Source organism: Hirundo rustica, chromosome 19 (assembly GCF_015227805.2).
Source record: "Hirundo rustica isolate bHirRus1 chromosome 19, bHirRus1.pri.v3, whole genome shotgun sequence".
In the NCBI taxonomy this organism is placed as follows: Eukaryota; Metazoa; Chordata; class Aves; order Passeriformes; family Hirundinidae; genus Hirundo; species Hirundo rustica.
In genome coordinates, this window is record NC_053468.1 from 6,265,118 (window position 1) to 6,290,643 (window position 25,526).

General features: G+C 43.9%; 1 protein-coding gene across 5 annotated transcripts in view; it reads right to left on the reverse strand.

The window, feature by feature from the left end:
* CUX1 (cut like homeobox 1) overlaps positions 1-25,526 on the reverse strand; it is a 267,048-nt gene that overhangs the window by 49,167 nt on the left and 192,355 nt on the right. Inside the window, exons 13-20 of one of the 5 annotated variants that reach the window (XM_040082720.2) lie at positions 25,064-25,112; positions 23,947-24,043; positions 22,178-22,543; positions 21,135-21,200; positions 19,685-19,786; positions 16,664-17,490; positions 15,067-15,232; positions 14,328-14,384 (exon numbers count right to left, since the gene is read on the reverse strand). In XM_040082720.2, the coding sequence (XP_039938654.1) occupies positions 14,328-14,384; positions 15,067-15,232; positions 16,664-17,490; positions 19,685-19,786; positions 21,135-21,200; positions 22,178-22,543; positions 23,947-24,043; positions 25,064-25,112 (1,730 nt within the window). Of the gene's footprint in view, positions 1-14,327; positions 14,385-15,066; positions 15,233-16,663; positions 17,491-19,684; positions 19,787-21,134; positions 21,201-22,177; positions 22,850-23,946; positions 24,044-25,063; positions 25,113-25,526 lie in introns of all 5 variants that reach the window. The other 4 variants (XM_040082717.2, XM_040082718.2, XM_040082721.2 and 1 more) reach the window with 4 other exon arrangements.

The following is a 25,526-nucleotide window of genomic DNA, read 5'->3' on the forward strand; positions in this document are numbered from 1 at the left end:
AAAATTGACTGTATTCACTATTCCAGATTTAACTGTCAATCCACAGCCATTTCGCATGTTTTATGAAATAATTTGTCTGTATTCATTTCTCTCAAGTTCCTCACAAGACAAAGACACAAATTCAGGATATCTGAAAAATATACATTAAGATTTCCAAAGCAGCAATTGAACATTTCCAGTGAAAACAATACGTTGAAAGCTTATTTCTTTAAAACCTGCTCTGCTTTTTTAACCTCAGACTGCTCTGAAGAATAACACCAACTTAAGAGCAGTCCAGTTTCTTAGAAGTAATATTCACCGGATGTTTTCACATTGGTGTTTAAGGAGGAAAGGACAATTTTGTCGATATAAAAATAAAACTGCATTACAGAACAACCTGCAAACTCCACGGCCACCATTTCTTGATGAAATTACTTCAATAAATTCCAGGTAAACTTTGCTATACTTAAAGGGTTTGCTTTCCAACAGCCTGCATCCAATGTAAGATGTGAAATAAAAGCTCCAAAGCGTCAAAAACGAGGTGCTGGAAGAGCTGGAGAGATCAAGAGCATCACCAGTGACAAGGTCCTTGCAGAACCTGGGAAATTTTTAAGTTTCAGGTTGCCAAAGACATCAGTAGTGCCCTGAGCTTTACACAGGCTGGGGGAAACAGGATGTCCCCAAAAATGACTTTATGGAATGATGGTGACCACTAGACCCTGCATGTGATGAAGACACAGCTTAACATGACAGTTTTAAATGACAAAAAACTCCAAGTAACTTCTGCACAATTACAGGTTGGTGCTGACAAATGCCATTAAACACCCAAAGACAGCATCAATCATCCAAACTTTTGAAGATGCAAGTAAAACTCAGTTGTGAAAGGAGAAAGGTTCTACCAGCACTTTTTACATCATTAATTCAAAATATAGTCTGGGGTATAGGGAAGTTAAGCCCTCCCAAGCGATTTTAAGGAGTACATTCAGATATGCAGCATGGAAAATAATGATCAAAAATGCAAATCAAGTACTAGAAGTGATGTCTGCAGAAATTGTCCAGCAAGCTGAAATGTTTGGCAAATGGAACTGGGCCCCATTGATGGCCAAGACACGAAGAGAACCAAACAGCAACACTGGCTATCTCACAGGTGATAGAAGAGCTCAGAGAGAGCGATGCTCCTGCACTGAAGGGGAGCTTCCAGCCTTTGGAGGCAAATGGAGGTGTCTCTAAAAGGACAAATACTCCTGATCCAGTCTGCCAGCACAGCTCTCCCTGCCTGGGGACACGTCACTCCTGGAAGAGCACACGGGACTTATTCTTAAATCAGGAAATTCTTCCCTTCTGTTTTTGCCTACAATACTGGAGAGGGATGCACAGTCTAAAATGAGGATGCATAACTGAGCGGAAACAAAGTCAACGTTACACAGATACTCCTGTTTTCTTCTAAAATGCCATTCTCTCAATATAAAATTGCTGCTTGAATGATCATCTAACTGCAATAAAGCCCCAAATCATCATCACAGCCCTTTCCCTTCCCACCCTTTAGGAGCTATCTGGTAAAAAACTGAACTAACTTTGCAAACAGGTCTGGGGTCTGAGTATTTTACAAACCCGGTTGAGCACCATAACAAACTAACCCTGCCTTAATTACACAAACACAGAAAATCCTTTGTGGTCTTGCATCCCTTGGCACAATGGATGAATCCAAATGCTGCTCTGGTCCCATCCATCCCCTGCACCTTCCCCACAGCATCTGCCACGGCAGTGCTCTGGAAAATGTGAGGAAGTCTGAAATGAAGAGTTCTGGTCTCAGTTCATAGATTACAGGTGGTTTTCCTGACTTTCTTATTCCTCTGCAAGACTTCCCACCCCATGCTGGGGTCAGGTCCCCAGCACTGGATCCTGGGAGCTCAGCTGCTTGACTATCCCACGGCTAGCCTGCAAATCACCAGTGAACACTTCCCCCAGCACAGTCTCAGCCTGCCCCTCCCTCTGCCAGCTCTGCTGGTGTTCTGCCATGGTCCTGAGCAGCCCCTGCGGTGTGGAAGGAGTCCCAGGCTGTGCAGGGCTCCTCTCCCGCAGCTCTCCCGAGCATCACCAGCTCTGCAGGAACCCAGGGACGTTCAGAACCGCAGGGCACTGCTTGAGAGGGATCATTTCTGCGATGTCCAGGAACTCTTCCCAAGTCCACAGGGTGCATCCAACAGCCCCCTCGGTGCTGAAGCACAGCTCAGACCCACAGCACTCTTCAGCTGGAGGTTCCTTCTGAAGCTCGGGACATCTCGGACGCAAAGACCTGCAGGTGCCACCTGCTCCAAGCTCCCCAGAAGATCTGAGACATCTACAGGACCTGACACCAGGGCTGGATGTATCCCCTCCAAGGAGGCATTCAGATGACGGAGCAGTGTTGAGACACAGAGAAGGTTTCACCAGTCCCAGAGGCATCACATCTGCCAGCACACGCAGATTCCTCCACTGCAGCTTCTCCTATGCATTTTGAGAGCTGCAGGTTTGCTGCTTTTGCTCAGACCCTGCCTCACCTCTGACAGCAAACTGACTTTGCATCCACTTGTAAATCCAAAGTTCAGGGATTTGAACGAGAGCATCTGAATGTGGGAGCGTAAACCAAAAGCCTGCTCTCAGGGTCTCCTCCCAGCACACCTCGGAGACACCCGGTGCTCCTGGAGCTGCTGGGAGAGAAACTGTCCAACCTCTGCTGCTAACACAGGCTCAGCTAATAAACTGCAAAAGGACTCACGGGGAACGAGGCACAGAACACGGCGAAGTTGAGGAAGACCATGCAAAACACAAGAAGTATTCAGGGGCCTCTAAAAGGATTATGGAAAATATTATATTCTGAAGACAGCAGGCAGACAACAGCTGCCTTCAGTTTCAGAGCGAAGTGGATTGAAAAAATGGATCCACTGTAATTTTCAGAGACAAATCTCTGTAGTTTATCTGATCCACTATTTAAATTTCAATACACAGTCCTCTATCCGCAGTAATAATAACCTAAATTCCATTTAGTGTTCATTTGAGCAGTCAGGATAAAGTCATTTCTTATTATCTCCCCACTGTGTAAAAAACAGCTTGAAGGTAGGAAGTCAGCAAGCATTTTCACCAAAAAGTAATTATTGTAAGTGACATTTTTACTGCTGGCATGCCATACGGCGAACTGCGCATTTGGAAGGACAAGTTGCTAAAACAAAATGACAGGGTACTCTGTGACATTCTGATGAGAACCCAAACATGATTTCACTGGCGCTTGCTTCCATGCACCACTTTTCCCACTGTCCAAAGCTCGGGCTGCAGGTTTGTGCCAAACTAGTCCAAGCAGCTTCCTGAGGAACTGAGGGAACGGGCACATCCAGCGGGAGCTGGCAGCATCCCGGGATCTGCTCGCTCCCGTCGGTGAGCAAGATGAAAGCAGGCAAACGTGGACAGGAGATTTCTCAGCAACCTCTAAAAAGAGCATTTGGTACTTGAGGGCTGCATTTACGTCCTCATGTAGATGAGTTAATGGACAACAACAGGCCTGGCAGGTTGCCTGAGATCAAAGTGTCTCACACTGGGACTGGATTAGTCTCTGTTTCCCCGATGATGAGGCTGCCCATTCTGTGCAATTTGTAGACCAAAACCTGGTGAACGCTGCCCTGAGAGTCAGGGCCTGATCACACACAGCTGATCAACATCCCCAGGACAACCCAGGGTGCAAAAATTTCAGGGAGAGATTTCTTCCCTCCAACCTTCTATTTGATTTTACCTTTAGCTATGGCTGCCTTTGCAGGGTCTTATCAGAGAATCACAGAATGGTTTGGGTTGGCAGGGATCGTAAATCTCATCTGGTTCCACCCCCTGCCATGGGCAGGGACACCTTCCACTATCCCAGGCTGCTCCAAGCCCTGTCCAACCTGGCCTTGGACGCTGCCAGGGATGAGAAGAAATCAGCATTCTGAAGTTAATCTTTTAAAGCACCAAAACAGCAACTCTCCTCGCTAACAGTGGGTGCAGCACAAGCCTGAACTACGTAATGAAACTGCAGCACTTGTGGGAGAGCACTGCAACACATCCCTCTTCTGCCTAATTAAAGAAAACACGCGTGAAAGCGCCTTCTCCCAGGTAGCGCTTTTGGTGGATTTACTCCGAGTGAGTGAACCTTGCCTAGTCACAATTTGCAAATTAATGTGGCTCGTGAAAATATGATCCTCCCTACAGTTATAAACTCCCCTGGCTCTATGTAGGGAGTGCACAAAGCTCCCTGCAGTTTGCATCGATAATGATGTCAAATACGTAGGTACGCGCAGTCGGAGTGGTGAGCGCTCGCTGGAGTCGCCGCCACCCCGAGTGTGGAGAGTTTGTTTGTTTGTTTGCTTCACCAATGTCGTAACTTTGGGGAAAATGTTATTCTGGGTCTTGGCTCAGAGGGAAGTTTTATGTGGATGGGGGGAGGGATCAAAGGAAAAACCCCTTTAGGAAAGCATGTAGATGGACGTGTGTCTGCACGGCAAGGGGAGGAACCAGCTTTGGTTAACTCTGCAATTACTGGGGCAACATAAAAATAAAGGTCCCAATCTGCATATGAGTGTATGTTAAACATCAGGAGCACATAAAACTGAATAATCAGGGTATATGTTAAAATTACCTGGAAGAAATCTGCTTTTGAGTATTGCTGAAGGATTACACGAAACAAATTCAAATTGTATTTTCAATAATTTTTTTAGTATATTAAAAAAATGTGTTTTCAGCCCCGGAAAGCAGAAGGATAGCAGGAGAAACCAGATGAAGTTGAGAAAAGAGCACGGAAGATGGGAGCTGGTGATAGACTCATGAGGAGAGATTTACAGCTGGATGTTTAAAAGTACTTGGAGAAGTTGGGCAACCAATTCTCCCTCGAAGAAACCCGCAGCCACAAACGCCTCCGAGTTCTACAAACCCCGCTGTTGTGCCCAAAGCTACACCAAGACCTATTTTAAGGCTACATAAAGTGAAACCATCAGACAAGTTAGGAGGACTGGGGAGTACAGACTGCTCCAAAGGATGTCTGGAATCTTGTGCAGGAAGATACGACTGGAGCCAGTCAGTTTAAGTGCAATTTGTCCTGAGATCTGACTTTGGAGCAGACACACCAAGCCCTGACACAACCACACTCCAGGAGAAAACCCGTAGAGGAGAAGAATTAAGGGACATTTTTGCAATAGCCTGGGGGAAAGATGAGGCCTCTGTAACCCCAAGCACTACTTTATATTAAAATGTGGAAAAAATCTGGGGAAACACAACAACTTTTTAGCTAGATTTAGACACAGAGTTGAAAACATCAGAGCAATGCCCAGGTCAGGCCAACAGCCCCAAATCATCCTATGATTTTATGATTCCTGAGCCAAAAGTAGGATCTTGGCATTGAAAAGTGAATTATAATTCTTTGGTTTTACAGATCACCCTTAACCAGTAATAAAACCCTTTCTAAAAATACACCATATTTTAAATTAGGTGATTAATGACAGAATCATGGCTGCTTTAAAAGACATTGCTCTACTCTGCCAACCTTTACTTAATATTCAGATCTTTCTGTGTTTCCGCAACTTAGCTGGAAATCAATATTTAGAAATAACTGCTGGAAAATATTTTCAATAACCTTATTATTAAACCAGCTTGTGTGCAGACGCTTTATTAAGGATTTTCTGAACGCTAAAACAAATATGTCATGGAAGCAATCAATCAAGATGCCACAACCCCACGGTGTTATAGTTTTAGTATAATCAAGACAAACGCGTGCACAATACCTTTTGGAAAACAGAGCGAGAGCCTCCGCGAGGAGGTTCTGCTGCAGTTTGTGGTGTGTTTGTTAACTTGCTGATGTTGTGATTTGATGTGTTAAACAGACTTGCCTGAACGTGGCACCAATTTTATGACTGTGTCTTGTCCTCCTGTGTCAGGAGCCTGAGTGTGAAGGTATTTCCACACCCTCCTTGGAGATTTGAACCTCGTGACTGCTCCGCAGCAGAGGCTGCAGCAGGATGCATATGTGCACTGTGCATTGCATTTAGAGAGATCTCCCAGTAAACAATGTGGACATTCCCTTGCCATGGGCTATGTCCATATGGGATGGATCCCAGGCTAATGATTCCTTTCCTTTCCTTTCCTTTCCTTTCCTTTCCTTTCTTTCCTTTCCTTCCTTTCCTTTCCTTTCCTTTCCTTTCCTTTCCTTTCCTTTCCTTTCCTTTCCTTTCCTTTCCTTTCCTTTCCTTTCCTTTCCTTTCCTTTCCTTCCCTTTCCTTCCCTTTCCTTCCCTTTCCTTCCCTTTCCTTCCCTTTCCTTCCCTTTCCTTCCCTTTCCTTCCCTTTCCTTCCCTTTCCTTCAGAGAACTCCCATCTCCCACTCTCAGCAGAGAGAGAAACTGACCCTGAGCAGTGCTGCACTAAAGATCCTCCTTTTTGGAGGAGTGCTGGGGAAAGTGCTGAAACAAAATGACATTTACATTGTAGGCAACAATATTATAAAAGCTATTAAGGTACATTATTTTACACATCCTCATAATCTCTCCATACTGCTTTACTTAATTTGTGATAAAATTGTTGAGAAAGGGTACTTAATGTAGGACAGTCAGTAAAAGTAATTTATCATCTTCCCGCTTCGGTGCTCACGTTATCAGCGAACTCATTTTCTGCATTCATCATGCAATCAGCCTATTATTTGCATATTAATCAGGCAGTGGACCATGAAAGAGCCGCATCCCAGCCAAATGCTGCACTATCTCAGGAGGAACACTCAGTAATTATCATACATCAGTGTTATGATGTGGTAATTGATTATAACATCTTTCTGTTGCCCCTGGGGAGTCCCACTGCTAACCCAGCTTCAGGCATTCCGTGCAGATTTTTCTCTGAAAATTAGAGAAACCATTGCTGTCCTTTTATTAGTGTTTTTCCCTTTACAATAGACAGCTCTCTGAGCATTTCCAAGGTACTTTTGCCTTTTTCTTTTTTTTTTTTTTTTTAATGAAACCTTCATTAGGGAAAACACCTGTCTTGGATCAAAAAAAGTAAAAAAGAAATAACCAATCACCCGAATCAGACCCCCCCAGAAAAACCAGTTGGGCTCGTTCATGTTCGTCCTCTCTTTTTCAAGGTCTGGTGGCTTTTTAGGTGCTGGTGTGGCTTACATAACGCCCTTCCCCATCAAACACAACAAAATGTTGCAACTTCAATAGACAGTAATTGCAAAGTTTGCATAAAAGCAGTTAAGTTGCTTTATTTAGGTGCCAAATGAGAGGCTAATTTTGGTCCTCTCGTAAAGGACAAATGAAACATCTGCCAGTTCAAACTTGCACTATTTTTAGGACCCAAGTTCCAGAGGGGTAAACCAGAGAAATAAACACTAACCACAGCTGTGGTTACACCGTGGTCAATCTCACACCATCCCAGGGTCCCTCAGAAAGCAGCAAGAAAAGGGAGATGGCTCTGGAGACGAGACCAGAAGGAGACACCTCATGCCAGAAAACACAGAAAGATGCTTTTACAGGGGCAGAACAATGGGGGAATGGCTTCCCACTGCCACAGGGCAGGGATGGATGGGATGCTGGGGAGGAATTCTGCCCTGGAGGGTGGGGAGGTCCTGGCACAGGGTGCCCAGAGAAGCTGTGGCTGTCCCATGCCTGGAAATGTTCCAGGTCAGGTTGGACGGAGCTTGGAGCAACCTGGGATAGGGAAAAGTGTCCTTGTCCATGGCAGGGGTGGGACTGGATGAGCCTTAAGGTCCCTCCCAAACCAAATCATTCTGTGATTCTGGGACAAGTCGCCACCAGCAATATCTTTGACAAGTATAAATACTGAACTTGTACTATCGGGCCTATTTTACATTTCTTGTTGTAATTGTATTTTCTCCTTTCGTTGGCTTTCTAATTGGCTATCTTTCTCTTTTCACTTTTCATTTAAATTTGATCTCAAATCCACTTTGCTTTGTTTTCCAAGAAAGTTGCATTTCTCATCAGATTTAGAATAATCACTGGATTCTTTCATTTGCTGTTTCTCTGGAAGGTTGTTGGCAAATTAAAAAACCCTCCAACACGCATCAAATGAGGTGAGACAAATTCGTACGTTTCTCTCACACCCTAATGTAAAGGACAGGCTGGAAGGTAACTTAGAAGACATTAATTTTCTGGTAATATTCTTCTTTTTTCATCTTGGGGATGATTTGCTATCAAGCAATATGTAACTCTATATAATCAGAACAGGCTGTTTATTTCCCTGTTTCAGAGCTGCTGGCTGAAGAGGATTTCCATCCCAATTATAAGACGGAAATAACGACCCGCACATTTGGTGCTCACATACCTTTTTCCCCAGTATTTGGGGAGGAAAATAGCCCATTATGAATTGAAAGCAAGGTAATTTTCATCCAGTGGAGGCGCATTTGGTAATTCTCTGAGCAGCAGTTGGGCTGCTGCCCAGGGTGGGCCGAGGGTACCGCGGCCATCTCCATCCCACCAGTGACCACGGGGCTGGACCTGCAGCCTCCCTCCTTTCCCCACCAGCAGCCAAAAGACCAACGTGAGCTTCTGCCAGCTGCCAGAGCATTCTATCCCCAACAGAGAATCATCTGCTCCCTTTGGAGAAGTGCCTTTCCAAGCTCTTGTGCAGCTGCCAGCCCACGGGGGACAGAAGCCGGCCGTCACCCCGGCTCCCGACCCTGCCCGGAGCTGCTCGGCCTCCCCGCGCCGGAGCCCCAGAGCCCCGGCCTCGCTCCCGCGCCCCTGCTGCTCCGCTTGGTCTGGAATTTGCCTTTCCCATCTCTCAGCTCCTCGCTTTCCACCCGGCCCCTCTGTGGTTTGCAGCTGGCAGCGGGTGTGGGCCCCTCCCCAGGGGAGGCCGAGCGTCTCCGAGTGCGCACGCACAGGGGAAGGGAAATGCTGGTAATTAACGGGATGAAGTAATAAGTAATGAAATGAGCAACAGTGGAATTTACAGAGCTCCAACTACTCAACGGCCATGGGTTTCTCTCCCTAACTACAACCCCTTTTCGGTAACTCTCATGCCAACTGCTACTCTGTGAGCTACCTGAGAAGCCTGAGGCAATAATGGTCAGGAAAGGTTTTTTTTTTCCCACACAGCTTAAAAAACATTTTCATTTATTAATTCTGCTCTTTGGAAATAAAGACTTTAAGGCTAAGGCATTGCTGTGCCTGGCTCAGTGCTCTGCAGAGCCACCCCTGAACTCCTTGCTTGGGGATCTCACACTAAGGGGGAGCGAGCGTCAAGGACCCACATTCCCAAATTAACCACAGAAACAAAACACAGCTGCAACTTGACTGGGTAACTTCTCCAAAACAAATGCCAGGAGTCCATACCTGCACTTTGGAGTGAATTAAATTTGCCTTCAGAATGCAGCACAGGTCTTCTCTTTGCTGTATTAACATGAACACTGTATTTGAGTCACAAGGAGTATCTGCCTAGAAAACAGTGTTCACTCCCTCATTTTGTACTTTAGCCCTTCTGTAACAGCAAAGCCGTGAGCACAGTAAGGACAGGGTCGTCTTCTGCAAATTTAATCACTGGGTGGTTCCATGGACAGAGAAGGATAGAACCAGGAGAGGAATTTCTCCACAAATACTGACTATTTGTAAAGCATCACTGATGGAAAAGGAGCAGGGCCGTGGGAGGCAGCCTGGGCAGGACAGGCCTCAGCAGGAAACGGGAATGTCCAGCTGATGGCCAGGAATCAGAGCCAGGGTTATGTTCAGAATCAACTGGAGGCACTGACTTCATGCTGCATTCCCAGGTCCCAGTGAGGTGCCCTGACAGCGATTCTCCTGGTTTTATTGATACCAGAAAGGCTGCCAGGGAAGTTTTCATGGTCCAAATGTCAGGGAAATGGCACAGAAGATGATCACACACGTTACAGACAGATTACAACAGCTGCCCTTACGAGGAGCCAACTGATACCCTATGGTTTGAAATCAAGACAGCCACGGACAACTGCTCCTGAGCCCAATCCCAAACCACACAGAAAGAACGTGGAAACTTCACCAGGATGTGCCAGGGTGCTCCAGGGATAAGCATGAAGGTAACTCTTTGACCTAGTTATTCAGCTCTGAACTTTAAAACCACATTTGCACCTAGCACAAAAGGCCACAGCTTTCCCAAGTCCAAGACTCAATAAGTGGTTATCAAACACAAAACATCTCTGCAAGGAATTCCTGCAGTCGGCTGTCTGAGGCATGTGATCTCCCTTCTCTTCCATTTCACAGACTACATTAACCACAAACATTTCATGTCATACATTTTTATTAACCTGGAATGCCAGCAAATGACTGCAAAACCATCTCTTTTTTTTTCTTTTTTTTTTCTGATTCAACAACAGAAACCAGCTCCAATTCAGGGAGGTCTGTCAGCATCACTGCACTGATCACTTTGGTGATGTCACAGTGTAAGGATTCAGCTCTGCCCACCCAAACAAACCAGAACAATGCAAGAAAAGATGATAAAACACAGGGAAATGGGGGTAAGAGCTTCTCCTTTGCCACCACAAAGCTACTGAGCTCTTCCCAGAAGTGCATCAGGATGGCATTCCCAAATTTGGGCTGCCAGCCTGAACCACGCTCTCGCCCTACTTTGTTTCTCCCAGAGCAGCCAACGTGACAGAATTCTTGTGGTATCAGGAAAATGGGAATATCCACCCAGCACACAGTTAACTACCTGCCCACTCAGCAGCTTCTGTACTGGCAAATGTTACAGGAATCTGTACTACATAAATAAATGGCTTTGCCATCACACCCCGATCTCTCTGGTAATATCACAACAACACTAAACCATCCTGAGGTTTTTCCGATTCGCGCTCCCAAGGGATCATAAGAAGTCATCTCCCCGTTGTTACAAATGCTTTGTTTTGAAAAGAAAGCTTTTATGCATATTTTAGTTGATCTAAATACAGTAGATCTCGCGCTTTTAAATCACCAGATAATACGCAATTATCTCAAGCTAGATTCTGATTTTGAAACAAGCTCTAATTAGCTCCCCATTTTATGCTGCTATAATCCTTTCTTCAACTCCCATGAGCGTTACTATTGCTAAGCAGCATGAGGTTAGGAATGATGGATGATACCCAGAAAGGAAGACAAACAAAAGGGAAATTCAAAATCCCCTGAGATCACCCGCAGCTGTATCGGCAAATGAAGATTTCCACATTAGGTCATAAGACGACCCTTACAGAAACACACACCAAAAAGGCACGTCTTCTTCCCACTGAGTATTTGCAAGCCTTTAATGTAGTATATAGAGAGTGTATGTCCTTCACAGAGGATAAAGAAAAAAGTGAGGGTAAAAACTCTGCTTTCCTGCGAGCAGCCACGGAATCAACGGCACCAGAAAGGAAACTGTCTCAATCTCCTATAGATACTCAGCACAAGCCCCCAAAATAAAACCAACTAATAAAAGCTGCGCACAATACAAGTATTTAGAAAAATATCTGAGCCTTCTCTTGGCACATGGCAACTGTTCAAACCCAGCCCGGCTCCCATCAGCAGTAATGCAACTAAATAAGGGCCAAATTCATCATGAAAAAATGCTGATGCAGTTGGGTGACACTAATTCAACTTTTTTTTTTCCATGTGATTTGGTCCATGCTTTTGACACATAAATCATTAAAAAGGCAGATTTACCCAAGGGCATTAGAGCATTTAGGTGGAAAGAAATACAGAGGAAAAAATGTTAGAAAAGGCACAGCAATACTATTTTTGACCACCTAGGGTACAGACACCATTTTTGTGTGAAACATGTTCCCTGAAACTTGCACAAAATCACCAAGCCTGGAGGAAAGCTCACAGGCAGAAAATACAGGTCTCTACCTGTCTGCCATTTTGGTATAGGCTGTTTTTTATAAATTTCACTAATACAGCTTACAAAGAAGAAAACCAAGCCTGGCTTCTCTTTGCTATCCCAACACACACATAAATATATGTTTATCCATTCATTATATAAAACACCGATGGGCCCATCCGTCCACACATGAAAATGGAAAATTACCAGACAAAAGGTGAGATTTTCATGAATGAGGCGTAAATCAAAACCTCATGATCCAGAAGTGTAACTAACTGGCTCGGAAATCCAGAAACTTTGCTAGTTTGATAGCATAGAGCCAAACAGTAATGAAAATACTCCCAGCTAATAAAAGTTTGAGTCGTTACTATGCATGTTGACACTCTGTACACTGAAGACCATCTTGGCAAAGCACTCAGGAGCCACTGAGTGTATTAGTTTAATTTCACTTCTTTCCCTTTATGCATTCAACAAGTTCCAAGCCAATTATATTACATGGAAAAGGCTCCAGACCTTTCCTCGTTTCAAAACTGTTCTGATTAATTCCTGTTTTAAAATTACAAGTATGCAACCTTCTCTGCCTTGATTTTCCTGGGAAATGTCTCAGAAGACCAGAAAATTGGAGCTGTCTCTCTCTTTTTTTTTTCCTCCCTGCCCTGGAGTGATGGATCTTTCACAAATGCATAATTATTATTACCTTTTCCAAACTGTTTGCTGCATTTTTAATTACAGAACAGCTGCTAATAAAAGGAAATTACCAAACTGCCCTTCCTCATTCAAATAACTGGGTTTTTGCTCTTTTTGTTCTGCCTGGTGTCACAACCTTCCTTATTCCTTCACACAGAGAAAGGCACCAAGAAAAGAACATTTTGTACAACAATTCTATTTTTAATCCTTCCGAGAGGAGGTAGAAAAGGGCAGGAGCCCATTTTCTCATTTGTAAGTCAGCTTTAAGGAATGAAGGAGGACAATCATCAATAACATGATTTTATTAGCTGATAGGAACGTGTCACCTCACAAAATATTAGCTCAAGGGCAGGAACTGACAAACGACGCTGGGAGTGTGGGAGGGAACAAAACATCCCGGCAGCAAAACCGAACTTCCTGAAGGAAATCACATTCAGCTCCCAGAGATCCCCCCGGGAATCCAGAAGGTGGTCGGATTTTAATACTATGGGCTTGTCTTTCCCTCTTTTATAATTAGAGTTAGTCATAAATATGAAGATTAGCAATAACAATGCAGCATTTCCCAGCTCTTCTGATTTCGAATTCCCCCTAAAATGGCTACAATTAATTACTCATATTTTCCACGCCGTCTCAGGCGTTTGTAACTGTGACACTCTTGCACGGCATTGATGCCACAAAAAAAAAAGTACTCAATGGCATGTTTTTAATGAACCATCACAGGAAATTTCCATGTTCCCTAAATGCTTGGCTATAAGTAACAATAGCCCTATGATTGCAAATAATTTTCTCCCATTTTGGTTTTGTTTCCATGGCTTGTTTTTACTGGGGGCATTTTTTTTTTTTTTCTTTTATATATTTATTTTCAACTGTTCTACTTAAGAAAAAACGTGGACAGAATATCATCACGAATTTTCTTCTAGTAAAATCTTTTAGAATGCAAAATAGTTTCCCCAGAATAGAGAAAAAAATCACTTTGGTTTGGATATTTAGAGTAAAGCCAGCGAGCTGCAGAAAAAAAAGGAGCATTTCAGAATAACAGAAAGGTGAAAGAAGAGCACAACCCATCCCTGTCTGCGCCCTGAAATGCAGCAATTCCCCAACACGGGGCACTGGCTCTAAGCACAAAGCAGGGCATGGGTATTTTTCTGGAGTGTTTTACGTCAGTGAAGCATTTCATTGGTAAAGAGGCTGTGTGGGTAGAGTTTGGTATCTAACAGCAGGAACACAGCTGTTCTCTCCTGTCCCAGCCTCCCTCCTATCCTGTGACCATCTCAAAAGCCACTCACTTCCCTGACACTCAGCTTCGCTGCATCTGCTTTTTTATTTATTTTATTTTTTTTTTGCAAATGGAAAGGAGGGGGGAAAAAAAAAACACATCAGCTGGGACTATTCAATGAAGCTTGAAAAAGACGTAACGTGGTCTGTTCCCCACCTTCGGATTAACAAAGCAGATTTTGTGCAAAGGAGAGTGGAAAAAAACCTACCACCGAGTGAGGCAGCTGGAGTATGTGGATCACATTACAAACCAAGGGCTTGTTTTACAGCCATTGTCACATGTCACATTGATAAGCTGAACTATGGCAAAAAAAAAAACCCTCACAGAGCCAATGATCTCTAAGATCAGACAGAGTCTCTTTACCTAATATATGCAGCTAAATGTGTGTGCTCCCTACATCTGCCATAGCAACAAGGAGAGAAGGAGGAATTAACTGCATTAATAATAAAGAAAACCCAACAAACTGAAGGGACTCCTGTATGATACAACAAAACGTGAGAAACCTCTCAGCATCAAAGCAAACGCAACAAAAGCACAGAGAATTATTTCAGAGCAAATCATTGAAACCAGCTGATTACCTGAGCTTGCACATCCCTGCTGTAGGGAATCCTGTAATGATGTCACAGAGTGAAGGACTAGATAAGAGAGGAGAGGAAAATCAGGGAACAATAAAAGGAGATGCCAAACCACAAACTAAACAGTAAGCAGGCTCAACAAATAGCAAAGTGCTGATCTCGGCAAGGGCTCGCTGCTCAGTTAACTCATGGCACAGAAAGGTACAGCCCAGGCCGGGCTCCAGCCTGGCTTTTCTGTGTCAGTAGGTATTAGGGGAAGAGACAGCCACCATAAAAGTGTCATTGCAACCCAGCATTTCCCCTTTAAAGCTTAGTTTTCCAGCTCACCTCCTGAGACAGCAATCAATATTCTCCCTGGAACAATCCAAATCCCCTGTGCAACCCTAGGAAACAGCGCGCAACATTTTCCAGCTCTTTGGCCAAAATTTTTGGGATTGCGTGTCATATTCATGCCTAGATAATATCACCCTAATGAGGAACTTGATAACTGCTGCTTATCAATTACACATAAACTTTTGTAAACGTTCCCAGCACGTCCCCTTAGGGACTGGCTGGGCTGCCAGGGTGGATGGTGCCACTTCCATAACGCCTGGACCAGCACTGGTGCAAGGCTGGCTTACTGCAAATTTAAAAATAATAATAAAAAAAAAATACAGAAAATAGAAAAAAAAAAAAAAAAAAAAGGAAAAAAAAAATCTCCTCCTCCTCCTCAACTCAAACAACATAGTGGAATTTTAATTACCTTGTCCTTGTTGCTGCCCTTGTGCGGGCAGGACACACTGTCCCAGCTCACCATTCAACCAGAGCTGCATACGAATAAATGGTTCTCGGCCTTTTTGGGTCAATTTGCTCCATGGCTTTGGCCTGGAGAGCATGTCACTGACACTTCCTTGGGACAGCCCCAATACCTGAAGTGAAGCAACCAAGAACGGCACGTTAACACACTGGCAGTGGAAACGGGGGGAGTTTAAGTCATTTTGGTTTCCTTTACTGTATGGCTCTAATTGTTTGTATATGGACAATCATCAAAACTGTAAAAATTGGACAATCATAAAAACTGCTTTCTGTGGATACTTGGATGGAAATGCTTTTCTTCCTGCTGTGTTGCCTTCTGAAGGAAGGTGGGTTTTTTTCCTGCAGGATTTGGGTGGCAGCAGCCCGGTGAGGGATTTGCATGCTTTTCATATTTTGTGTCAAACAGTTTCATCAGTTTTAACAGGAAAAACACCGAGTCCAGGCACACACAGGCAGATGAAACAGGCAATGACTGGCATGTATTTTGTTCTCCAACAAAAATAATTGGGACTTTTGAGACTAGGCCTATATTTGGTTGATTTTTGGGGGATGAATTATAACGATGTGCATTTTCACCTGTAGCAGCAGCTCCTCCACATAAGTAAATATTTAAGAATACAGCTGACTGCAGCGGGTGGAGGTGGGGGCGCAGAATTTCAGACAGGCAGAATGCAATTACTTGCCTAGAATTCAGCACAGGTACAAGAGTTAAAAATCATACTTAATGAAAGCTGCCATGGGATCTTTAAAGACCCTGAGAGGTCAGACTTTTCATTTTGTATCTTAGCGAGAAGGTAATAGCGCGATGCCAGGTCCTATTACACTTTTATATTGATTCAATTCTTTATAGGAAGAAGAAACAACAAATGTCCAACAGTTTTTACAGCCTAGGAGGGGTTTTCTGGTGGTTAGGGACCCTCAAAATCCCACATGCTCCGTGCTTAGGGCTCACAGTGTGAGAACTTCAGGGAGCCTTATCTGTAATCAAACATAGCCCAAAAACATCTCAGAGCACACTGAGGTACTGAGCACCAGGTATTAGAAATGACTTGGAATTCTTGACTTCAGACTAAGGAGAGTTAGGGGATTTTCCGTGTGTTTGTTTTAATGCCCTCGTGCACATTTCCAAATAATAACGGAAAAGGAAAAATGCTCTCGTGTCCATAATCTTCGCTTATAACGAAGTTAAGGCTCTCCAGTGGTGACAATGGTATTACTCAAATATTCCATGAATTCATTACATTAAGCATGAAATATTGAGTCTCAGCAACGTTTGCTTCAGCTTTCAACTTTTCTAAACCCGGGGCCCCATTCCTAATTCCAAGTGGCTGAAGCCAATCCCTGCGTAAAAGCCCCTGCAATTCCTACCACACAGGGAATCTAATACTTTGTGAGCTTCGTTTTGAAACACTTCACACACGGAGCAAAAGCATTTTTTCCACAGGACACCCGTGGCACGTCCCCCTCTGGGCTCTGCACCCGGGTAAGGAGCTGAGGGCACAATCACAACACTGGTGAAACAAGAGAGAGAACCACTTCTTTACCTTTTCCCCAAAGATCCTTTGGCAGATGCCATTCTTTGCTAGCTTTTCCTTGACCTGCCGCGTTAGCTCTATCGTATCCACCTCCTGGTACATATAAATCTCATACTGCTCGGGTGTCAGTGGAGGAACCGAAGGTTTGGATGGCTTGGACAAGGACACGATAGGGGATGAAGGGAGGGGGCTATTTTGTGGTGTCTCACTGCGACTCGCCCCAGTCATGCTCAATTCAGAACTCTGCGAGTACGGAGATTCCGCGTTTGGCCACTCTTTCCAATACTCGGAAGAAGACGGTCCTTGGAGCTGGCTACGATCTGGCCTAGTCTGATTGCTGACCTTTTCTTTTCCACCACTGGCTTCCTCAACTTTTATATCTTCGGGAAGAGCTGCATTTCTTCTCTCATGCTGCACAGTATTCCACCAATGGTCCTTCCAAACACCACCACGTCCCAACTCATTTTTAACATGCCTCAACATACCCTGGGCAGAATCACTTATTCCATGAAGCTCTAAAACAGGCGCCTCCTGAGGCTCCTTTTTGAGCCCAGAGAGGTTCTGCAATGCAGAGATACTGGAATCAGTGACAGATGAATGTTTCTTCAGGGATATGGCCAAAGGAGAATAGCTGGAAACCGAAGACATTGCAGGTGTAGACACTAGTTTGGGGGACAGGATAGAAATGTCAGCTTGAGATAGAGGTGGTGTTTTTAAGGCAGGTTCAAGGGCAGCCTGCTGTGCCTCCATTTCCCGTCGGGCTTGTTGCAGAATGGATCGAATTGCATCATCAGAATTGCCACTGCTAGAGGCAGAAGGCGGCTGAGCCGGCTCAGCTATGAAAAACAACCAAAAGACTAAATGCAACAGAGGAAAACGCTTTATATTCAACACGTGCTACTGTAAACATTTCCCTGACAGGAGAAAAAAAAAAAAAGGGGGGGGGGGGCGGTGAAATACATTTCTGGATGGGAGGGAGGAGTTTTCACTAAGCAAAGATTTGCATTTTTCAAAATAAGGTAAGATTTCCAAAGTTCTTCACTGGAAAATTTTGAGAGTTGCCAAAGTGCTGGATGTTTGCACGCACAGGCTCAGCTGCACAAGTCTGGGATCACTTGCCCTTCCACCATTGTAAAAAATTTCAAACAAATGCCTTTGAAAATCAAGCCTTCACCTCTTCCTCCCCCACCTCCACGTGGTCAATAACATTTTATAGCTGCATTTACAAAGTTATTTAACCTTTCACTTCACTCTTTTCTCCACAAATGAATTTAACACGCACTCAGAACTGAACACAGCTGCATTCACCTGGACAGACTATTATAGTATAAATAAAGTGAGACCTTTCAACTTCAAAAACACAGCACACAAATTACAACAAAGGCAGAAGTTTAGGAAGAGACGATCATCATTATTTCACTTGACAAACTAAATATGCTCCTGCTTCCTGTTTTCTTGTTCCATGGTCCCAATCACTGAAATAAACAGCTCTACCAGAGCCAGGCTGATACCTGGCCACCACCTTCTCCCTTATCCAAAGCTCTAGGGTGGAGTCACGGGTGCTCTCAGCAGAGATAACCCCCAAATGCAGCATTCCAGCGGGGAACCAGGATTTGGGTGGCTGAGCTGCAGCAGTCGGGGGTGAGCAGAGACTGGAACGTGGGTGGGGAATTATCTCTGCAGAGCCAGGAGGTTTTGCAATGGCATCTGCTTCTATTTCAGTCTCCACTGAGGTCCCCAGTGCTTGGAAACCAGCTCCTCTGAAAGCTGCTCTGCAGAGAACAGGGAAAGTGAAGCACCAGGTGGGAGCAGGGCACCCCACACTGCAAGGAGTGGCCTCAAAGTGAAATAAGATTTACAACACGCTGTGTATTGCTCCAGTAATACTAAGGCTCATCTGAATGCACTTCTCAATTTGCCTCCCTACATTCCTTCCTGTCACAGACTGTAAAATACATGAAAAGCTAAGAAATAGGAAAAAAGGACAGTGAGACTCTCTCTGCTGTTTTATCTGCTGGTTTCACAGGGAGTTTTGAGGCCGAATTAATATTTGAAAGGAAGTCTGAGACTCTCAGATGAAACGTGCTACTGAATAACATTCTTGCAGTTTCCTGCACAAAGCCCATATTTTTCTCTGTGTAATAATTTCCTGTATAAAGTCATATTATTTAGATCATATATTAACTAGTGTTTTATACCCTGACATGAGATTAACCTAGTTTTCATTTGAAAGACAACTATCCAAAACCGTAAACCAGTATTTACTTTAAAAAATGAACCAGAAGTATTGCACAGCAATTTCTACTTCAGCCCAATAGCAGTACTGGGAACTCATAAAGCTGAGAGTGCTATGGACTAGACAGAAATGTTAATTACATGACAGCATACAATGAAAAATTAGACTTATCTCAGGCTAAGAGGGATTTTTTGGGAAAGGGAATGTGTTTTTGGATTTGCCAGTTCATTCACTGAATACATTCCGTAACCAAAAATAAAGTCATCTAAGAGTCAGGACTGAGTGTGCCTATATGAGTACAGGATGTACCATGGTGCTGGGACTGGTAATTGCAGCCTTAAGTGTGACCTTCAGCCCAACAAATCCATCCAGCCCCTCTCCCATGCAGTTGTGTCCCTGGGGCCTGAGGGAGACAGAAGAGAAGAGAAAGCAGGAGCTGTTCCCTTTCCAAGGAGCAAGCTGGGAGAAGAAAGGACTCTGTAGGTCTCCCTCAGTGACTCCTGCAGGTCTGGAGGGCAGCCAGGAGCTCAGAGCTCTGCACAGGGATAAAGGTGCTGAGAAATCCCACAGGGAGCAGAGAAGAGACCCCACCACGCCAGGACACGGGCGACCTTAACTCGGGATGTCTCAGAGACAGAACACAACCCCACTAAATAACAATAAAAATCTCCAAAAGAACTCTTCAAACCTACACTGAAGGTTTTAAGAATATAATTAACTGACCAGAAAGCTCATGGCAATAGTTTTAATTAAATTCTGCAGTAAAAGCAGGCAGAGACAAAATGAGCCCTTACCTGTTTTCTGTACTTGCAGCTCCCTTTTGGCTTGTTCGAGAATGGATTTGATGGCTTCATCAGAGCCAGACTCTGTGGTTCGGATTCGTGTGGTTATGTTACCTGGGGAGGAAAACACAACTAATGACACCAGGAAAACTCTGATTTGGCTGTTCTTGTAACACAGGCACACTGTATATGGTACACGGCCAGCACAACCTGAGGACAACTTGCACAGGACCTTTACCAACATTTACACACACGAAAAAAAAAGTACTTAACATAATAAAAGCAAAATATCTTCCTTGTGCCTGTCTCTAGCTGCCCTGGAATGGTGAGAACATCAGAGGAAGAACTAGGTGGTCTTATATTCCTTTTCTATGGTAACATATAGAGATCTATTCTTTTTCCTTTCCTTTTTAGTTTCTTTTTTGGAGGGGGAGAGGAAACAGAAGGGAAAAGAACTGGATGGGAAAGGAAGAAAGCTAAAAACAAAAGCCCAGGAATCAACTTAAAAATGGCATCAGCTGCTAGGCAAAGTACGATGAGTATACATTCAGCCCAAAACAGAATTAAAAAGTAACTAGATAAAAACAAATTTTAACTTTCTAGAGGTTAATACATTAAGGGAGTCATTTAAACGCAGATACCATTTGAAGCACTCTCCAGCTAAGAGCTATTACTTGGTTGTTTGGTTTTGCTTTTTTTTTTTTTTTTTAAGATTTTTTTAACCTCTGAGGGGAAGAAAAGGAGGGAAAACTGTGAGTGCTACTGCACTTAACTGCATTTTCCATTATGAGATTATTGTTTGTAAGCAAGCAAGGTAATTTGTGACTGGAGTCAAAATAACTACAGACTTTTGGTGTACCTGCTTCTGTTTTTTTCCTCTTTCTGGTCTTACTAAAAGAAAAATTCTGCAACTAATCTATAACAAAAATGTGCAGACTTCCTCTTCAGTGATAACTTATGGATCTGATGCTCACTTATCTTGTCTTTTTCATTTATAATACTGAACTAAGCATCACACTAATTTAGCAGTGTATTAAAGTGGAGTTTGTCAGCATAAGCCCCATGAGAGGACAGAAGTAAATCTAGAGCAGAAGCAGAATGCAATTGATGTTATAACTGTGCAGCTCTCTCCCTCCAAAACCATAAAAATAGCAAAGAGAGCATTTCAATAGATCTGACGACTTTATAAAGCCACTTCTATCACTTCTCTCTCTTTATCTGTGTACGCAGGGAGGACGGGAGTGGGAGAATTATCCGAACAGGGTTACGTTAGTACAGCAGCAGCAGAATTAGAAAAAGCAAAGTGTTCATCTAACCCATGGTTTGTTTTATACTTACTGTCTGTTTTTCTATCAGATTCCAGGCCAGAATCAAACTGCACAGTTTTAAGGAAACACGCAGCTAAAGCACACTCCACTTCCTAGGGATTGACTGCAAAGAAAAACACCTGCCTGTGACGTACCTTCAGACCCATTTCTTCGTTTCGGTACTTCCTGAAATAGTCTGTTCAGGTTCTGGCCTGGATTCTCTGTTGAAAAACAAGTTTGGTAAGAACAAAACAATCAGGGGATGGTTGCTCTGACATCACGGGCTGTGTGACATGAGGAGCTGGCAGCCTGGCCCTGAGCTCTCCTGGCCCCTCGGGCCCCTGAGCGGGAGGAACTGGCTACTTGGGAAGAAGCAAGGCTGGCTGATTTGTTAATAAAGATTACAGCTATGTTCGGAAAGGAGATTAGACAGATATAAATAAATGTCTAGAGATACCAAAAATGAAGAGGTTAAAGATGGGCAGATAATCCCCTCAAGTACAATCATCAAAAGGAAGAACGGATTATAAATCTAACAGTGTGTGCTTCCAATTAAACAAAATCTAGGAAAACCTTGCCTGTCCTTTCCAATATTTCTTGACTGTAAACAACTTACTTTTCAGTTTCTCTAAATGTAAATCTCAGCCTTAAGATGAATCACAACGAAATGCATGTTACTTCTTAAAATCGCTGCCTTAAATATGCAAAGCCGCTTTAAACCGGGATTGTGTTTTAATTACTCATCTCATGCATCACCTACTCTATTTTGTCAGAACACTTCGGGGGGGAAAAAAAAAACATAACCACACAAGACACAACAAAAGCCTGGTCTCAGTAAATAACCTCAAATAAAAATCCCCAAGTATTTCTGAGGGCTGATACCCCGAGTAGCTGCCGGCCCTTTTTGCTCCGTGTTCAGCCGTGGCACGGAGGGGTTGGGAAGCAAGGGCTCTGAGTGTTCCTGCTGCTCACTCCTGCTGACAGGCACCAGCCAGTGGCTAAAACAAAACCATAAGTGGAGATACGAACCTGCCTGAGCGCTGCAGAGCAGGGCTGCAGAGCTGAGCTTGCTGCACCTGGCACCTGACCTGGGTGGGAGCAGCAGCAGCAGCAGCAGCGCACAAACGGCCGCGGGTGGAGAAGCTCCTGGTTTGGAGTGTTTGGAGCTAAGAGGAGCAGGGGGCTGGGGAGCTCTTACCTCTTTGCCTGCCCTGGATGCTGCGAAGAGCCAGGATGTTCTGCTCGTCCGACAGGAACTGCTTCATCTTATGAAATGGCTCCTTGCCTCTCACAGTCAGTTTATTCCATGGCTTAGGCCGGGCCAGGATCTCGCTCACAGACCCTTGCGACAGTCCCAACACATAATGTCCAAATATCCGCTGTCCAATATTGTGCTTGATCAACTGCTCTTTCACCTGACGTGCAATTTCGGCCGTGTCTATCTCCTCGCCTTCAGAGATGCTCCCAGCACTTTCTGACTGGCTGGGAGACGGGGCCATGCCATTTACATCCGGGCTTTGTTGTAATGGACTTTGGGAAGATATGGAGTTTGTGCTGTATGGACCTGTTGGAAAAATCATGCTTGTGCTTCCTGCTTCCTGCATTGCCTTGGAGTAGAAGGACTGCATTAGCTGTCGCTGGAGGAGAGAGTTTAGTGCAAATTTTCCTGTGGAGGCCAGGGGTAAGCTGGGGCTCGCCAGGGATGAGCTGAAAAAGTCTTGACTTAAACCCGTTGGTGAGAACTGGTGTGTACCATTAGTATTGGAAGCCTGCTCCCCCGCGTTGCGGAGCAACTGGGAAGGAGGGGAGGCCGGCAAGGTTGCAGGACGCTGACTCTCAGGCTGGTCTTTCCCTTTTCTCCTGGCTGACCCTACAAGGAAGGTCAAACATAATGCATTATGGGGGGTCAAAGAGGGAAAAACCAAGATAAAAAAATGCAAAGTTTGCCCCGCAAAGGGAAAAAAAAAAGTGCAGATTGACACGGGCCAATGGAGTGGCGGTGGGAGTTTTGGTTTTGTTTGTTTTTGGTTTGTTTTCATTTGTTGGGTTGGTTTGGTTTTTTTAATTTTTAATTTTTAGATTTTTTTTTTTTTGTCCATGATTGAAATTTTTTAAGCCAAACAAGGCCCCCAAAACAAACAACATGCATTTCATGTTTGCACCTTTCTTGTATGTTGCAGCCTGGAGAATCCCCCTTACAGACATTAACACTAGAACAGTTACATGAAGTGCAGTGATACAGTTAAATAAATGCAGTTACAGACAGCAAGTCTCTGTTGTCTCTCATTCAAGATATGACTCATTGGACCTGACTGAACCCAAATGCAGCAAACATTTACATTTTGGAACAAACCAATTTGAATAAAGGAATAACCATTAGGTGGATGCACCAAGATCGCCCAGTTAAAAGTCGTAAAACGCTTCAGAATTCAGTAATCCCAGGGCCAGTGGCAACTTTTAACTTTCTTCCAGCTGCATAAACCATCATTCGAGAATCTGGAAATTCCATGACTTGCCATTTAAAAAATGTGCACACAAGATGTAAAAGCCCACATTAGGAAAGCCAAACAGCAAACACGCTTCGCTGGAAGGAAAGGATTTTGCTTTCCCAAGCTGACCTGCTGGTGGTATATCCAAGTGTATCAGACAGGAAGAGTGTGTTCTACATGCAAACCCTTTGCATAACACCGTGTGTGTGGGAAAGAGATGGACTTGTTCCCAAAACAGAAGACAACCTCAAACACTGGTACGGCCTGTAATGCCTCTTCCTTAACCTTTATAGACTCTCTAACTTCTACTTCATCATCCAGCCTATAAAACTACAGAAATCCAACATCACTCCGTGCTCCTGTTGCCTCTTAATCCTCCTGCCATGCATTAGCTCAGACACTCAGCTCTCACTCAGCCCTCCCTCCCGTCACAGGACAAGCAGAGGCACCAGAGGAGCCCAAATCTGGGTGGACCTACCGCTCAGGTCGCTGTTGGTGATGCGCAGCGTGGCGTTCTCCGACTGCAGCGAGCGGTTCTTCTCCAGCAGCAGCACCTCCAGCGGCTTGGATGCATCCTAAAGGAAACCAAAGGGGGAGGTTTGTTTCTCAAAGCATTGAGAATCTCACTCAGGCACTAAAAAGGATTTCAGAGGAAAAAAAAAAATTTAAAAAACACCACCCCAAGTGCTCGATCGGTCTCCGAAGGCAGCGAGGGAATTCGCTGGGCACAGATGGGCAGGAATCACTCCGGGCTCTGGTGTGAGCCATGGAAGAGATCCACTGTTTAATTTTCAGTGTAAATCATTCATCAATTCTGAATTATTTTGAGATGTGTAACGGAACGTTTTCTTAATCCTACTTATTTTTAAATGGTCCTGGCACGCTTTCAGTTTAAAAGCTGCAGACTTCTTTTAATCTGATTAAAACAGGAGTTAAGATTATATTATTCCTTCTAGGTCAACTGACCCAAGCTAAGCATTTCCTTGACACGCTGCATTTCAGCAGAAACAGTTTGCTCAAAATAACATCAGTCAGAGAAACCCGCTATTTACTCTCCCCTAAATATCTAACCCTTGATCATTAAAAAATCCATTGAACATTAATTCCAGGATATCGATATTCAGTTCAGATTTCAGAAACAGGGATTTAATTCATAACCTTTAAACTGAAGTAAGATTAATTTGCTGGAACAGCAGAGGTTTCTCAGTACTCCAAGGTTTGTTTTCTTTTGTGGAAAGAAATTTTCAAGGCTAACAAATACTTAAAAATGCTGAAGTCCTTGCACAGTGTGCTGCCCATACACCACCTCCAGTATCTTTAAATGAATCAACTTCACAACATTCTGGTTTATCTACCCTAGCACAGCTGAAACGTCACTCTGTCCTTGACCACTTAAAAGAAATTGACAGGCAAAAAAAAAAAAAATTCCAGTTCAGCTTTTTACATAAGAAAACATCAGGAAAAACAAGGATGGACCCAGAAGCCTCAACATCAACAGGAAACCGTCGATGTCGACACCGAGGAATTGCAAGACAAAATTCTTGTTAACCAACTGAGCTGCTGAATAAGTAAGAAAACAAAAGTAAGTTCAGTACCTGCGCACCAGAGCTTTCAGATGGTGCAAACTCCATGGATTTCAATATACTGTGGAAGGCAGAAAAAAGAAATTATTTCCTATTTCTCCTTTTCATAACAACTCCACTAATGAGCATTAACATTATCACGTCCTGTTCTCCAGCAGCACCACAAGTGATGACAACTTTCCTTGCAGTAACACAATCTCCTAATGAATACAGAATAACTCCTCAAACCAGTTATTGGATGAGAAAATTTTCTCGAGCATCATCTAAATCATTCCATATGCAATCCCACCAGGCCAGTTTAAAGCGTAAATTTAAAGGTTAATAAGGATATAACATTTTAAGCTGTCAGAAACGATATAAATTTATCTGTGAAGCTGGAAGGGAATGACGAAGTCGCAGCAAAGCAACAAAACAGGGGAATCACCACCACAGTACAGCACTTTATAGAATATACACCAGCTCACCAGCAAGGAAA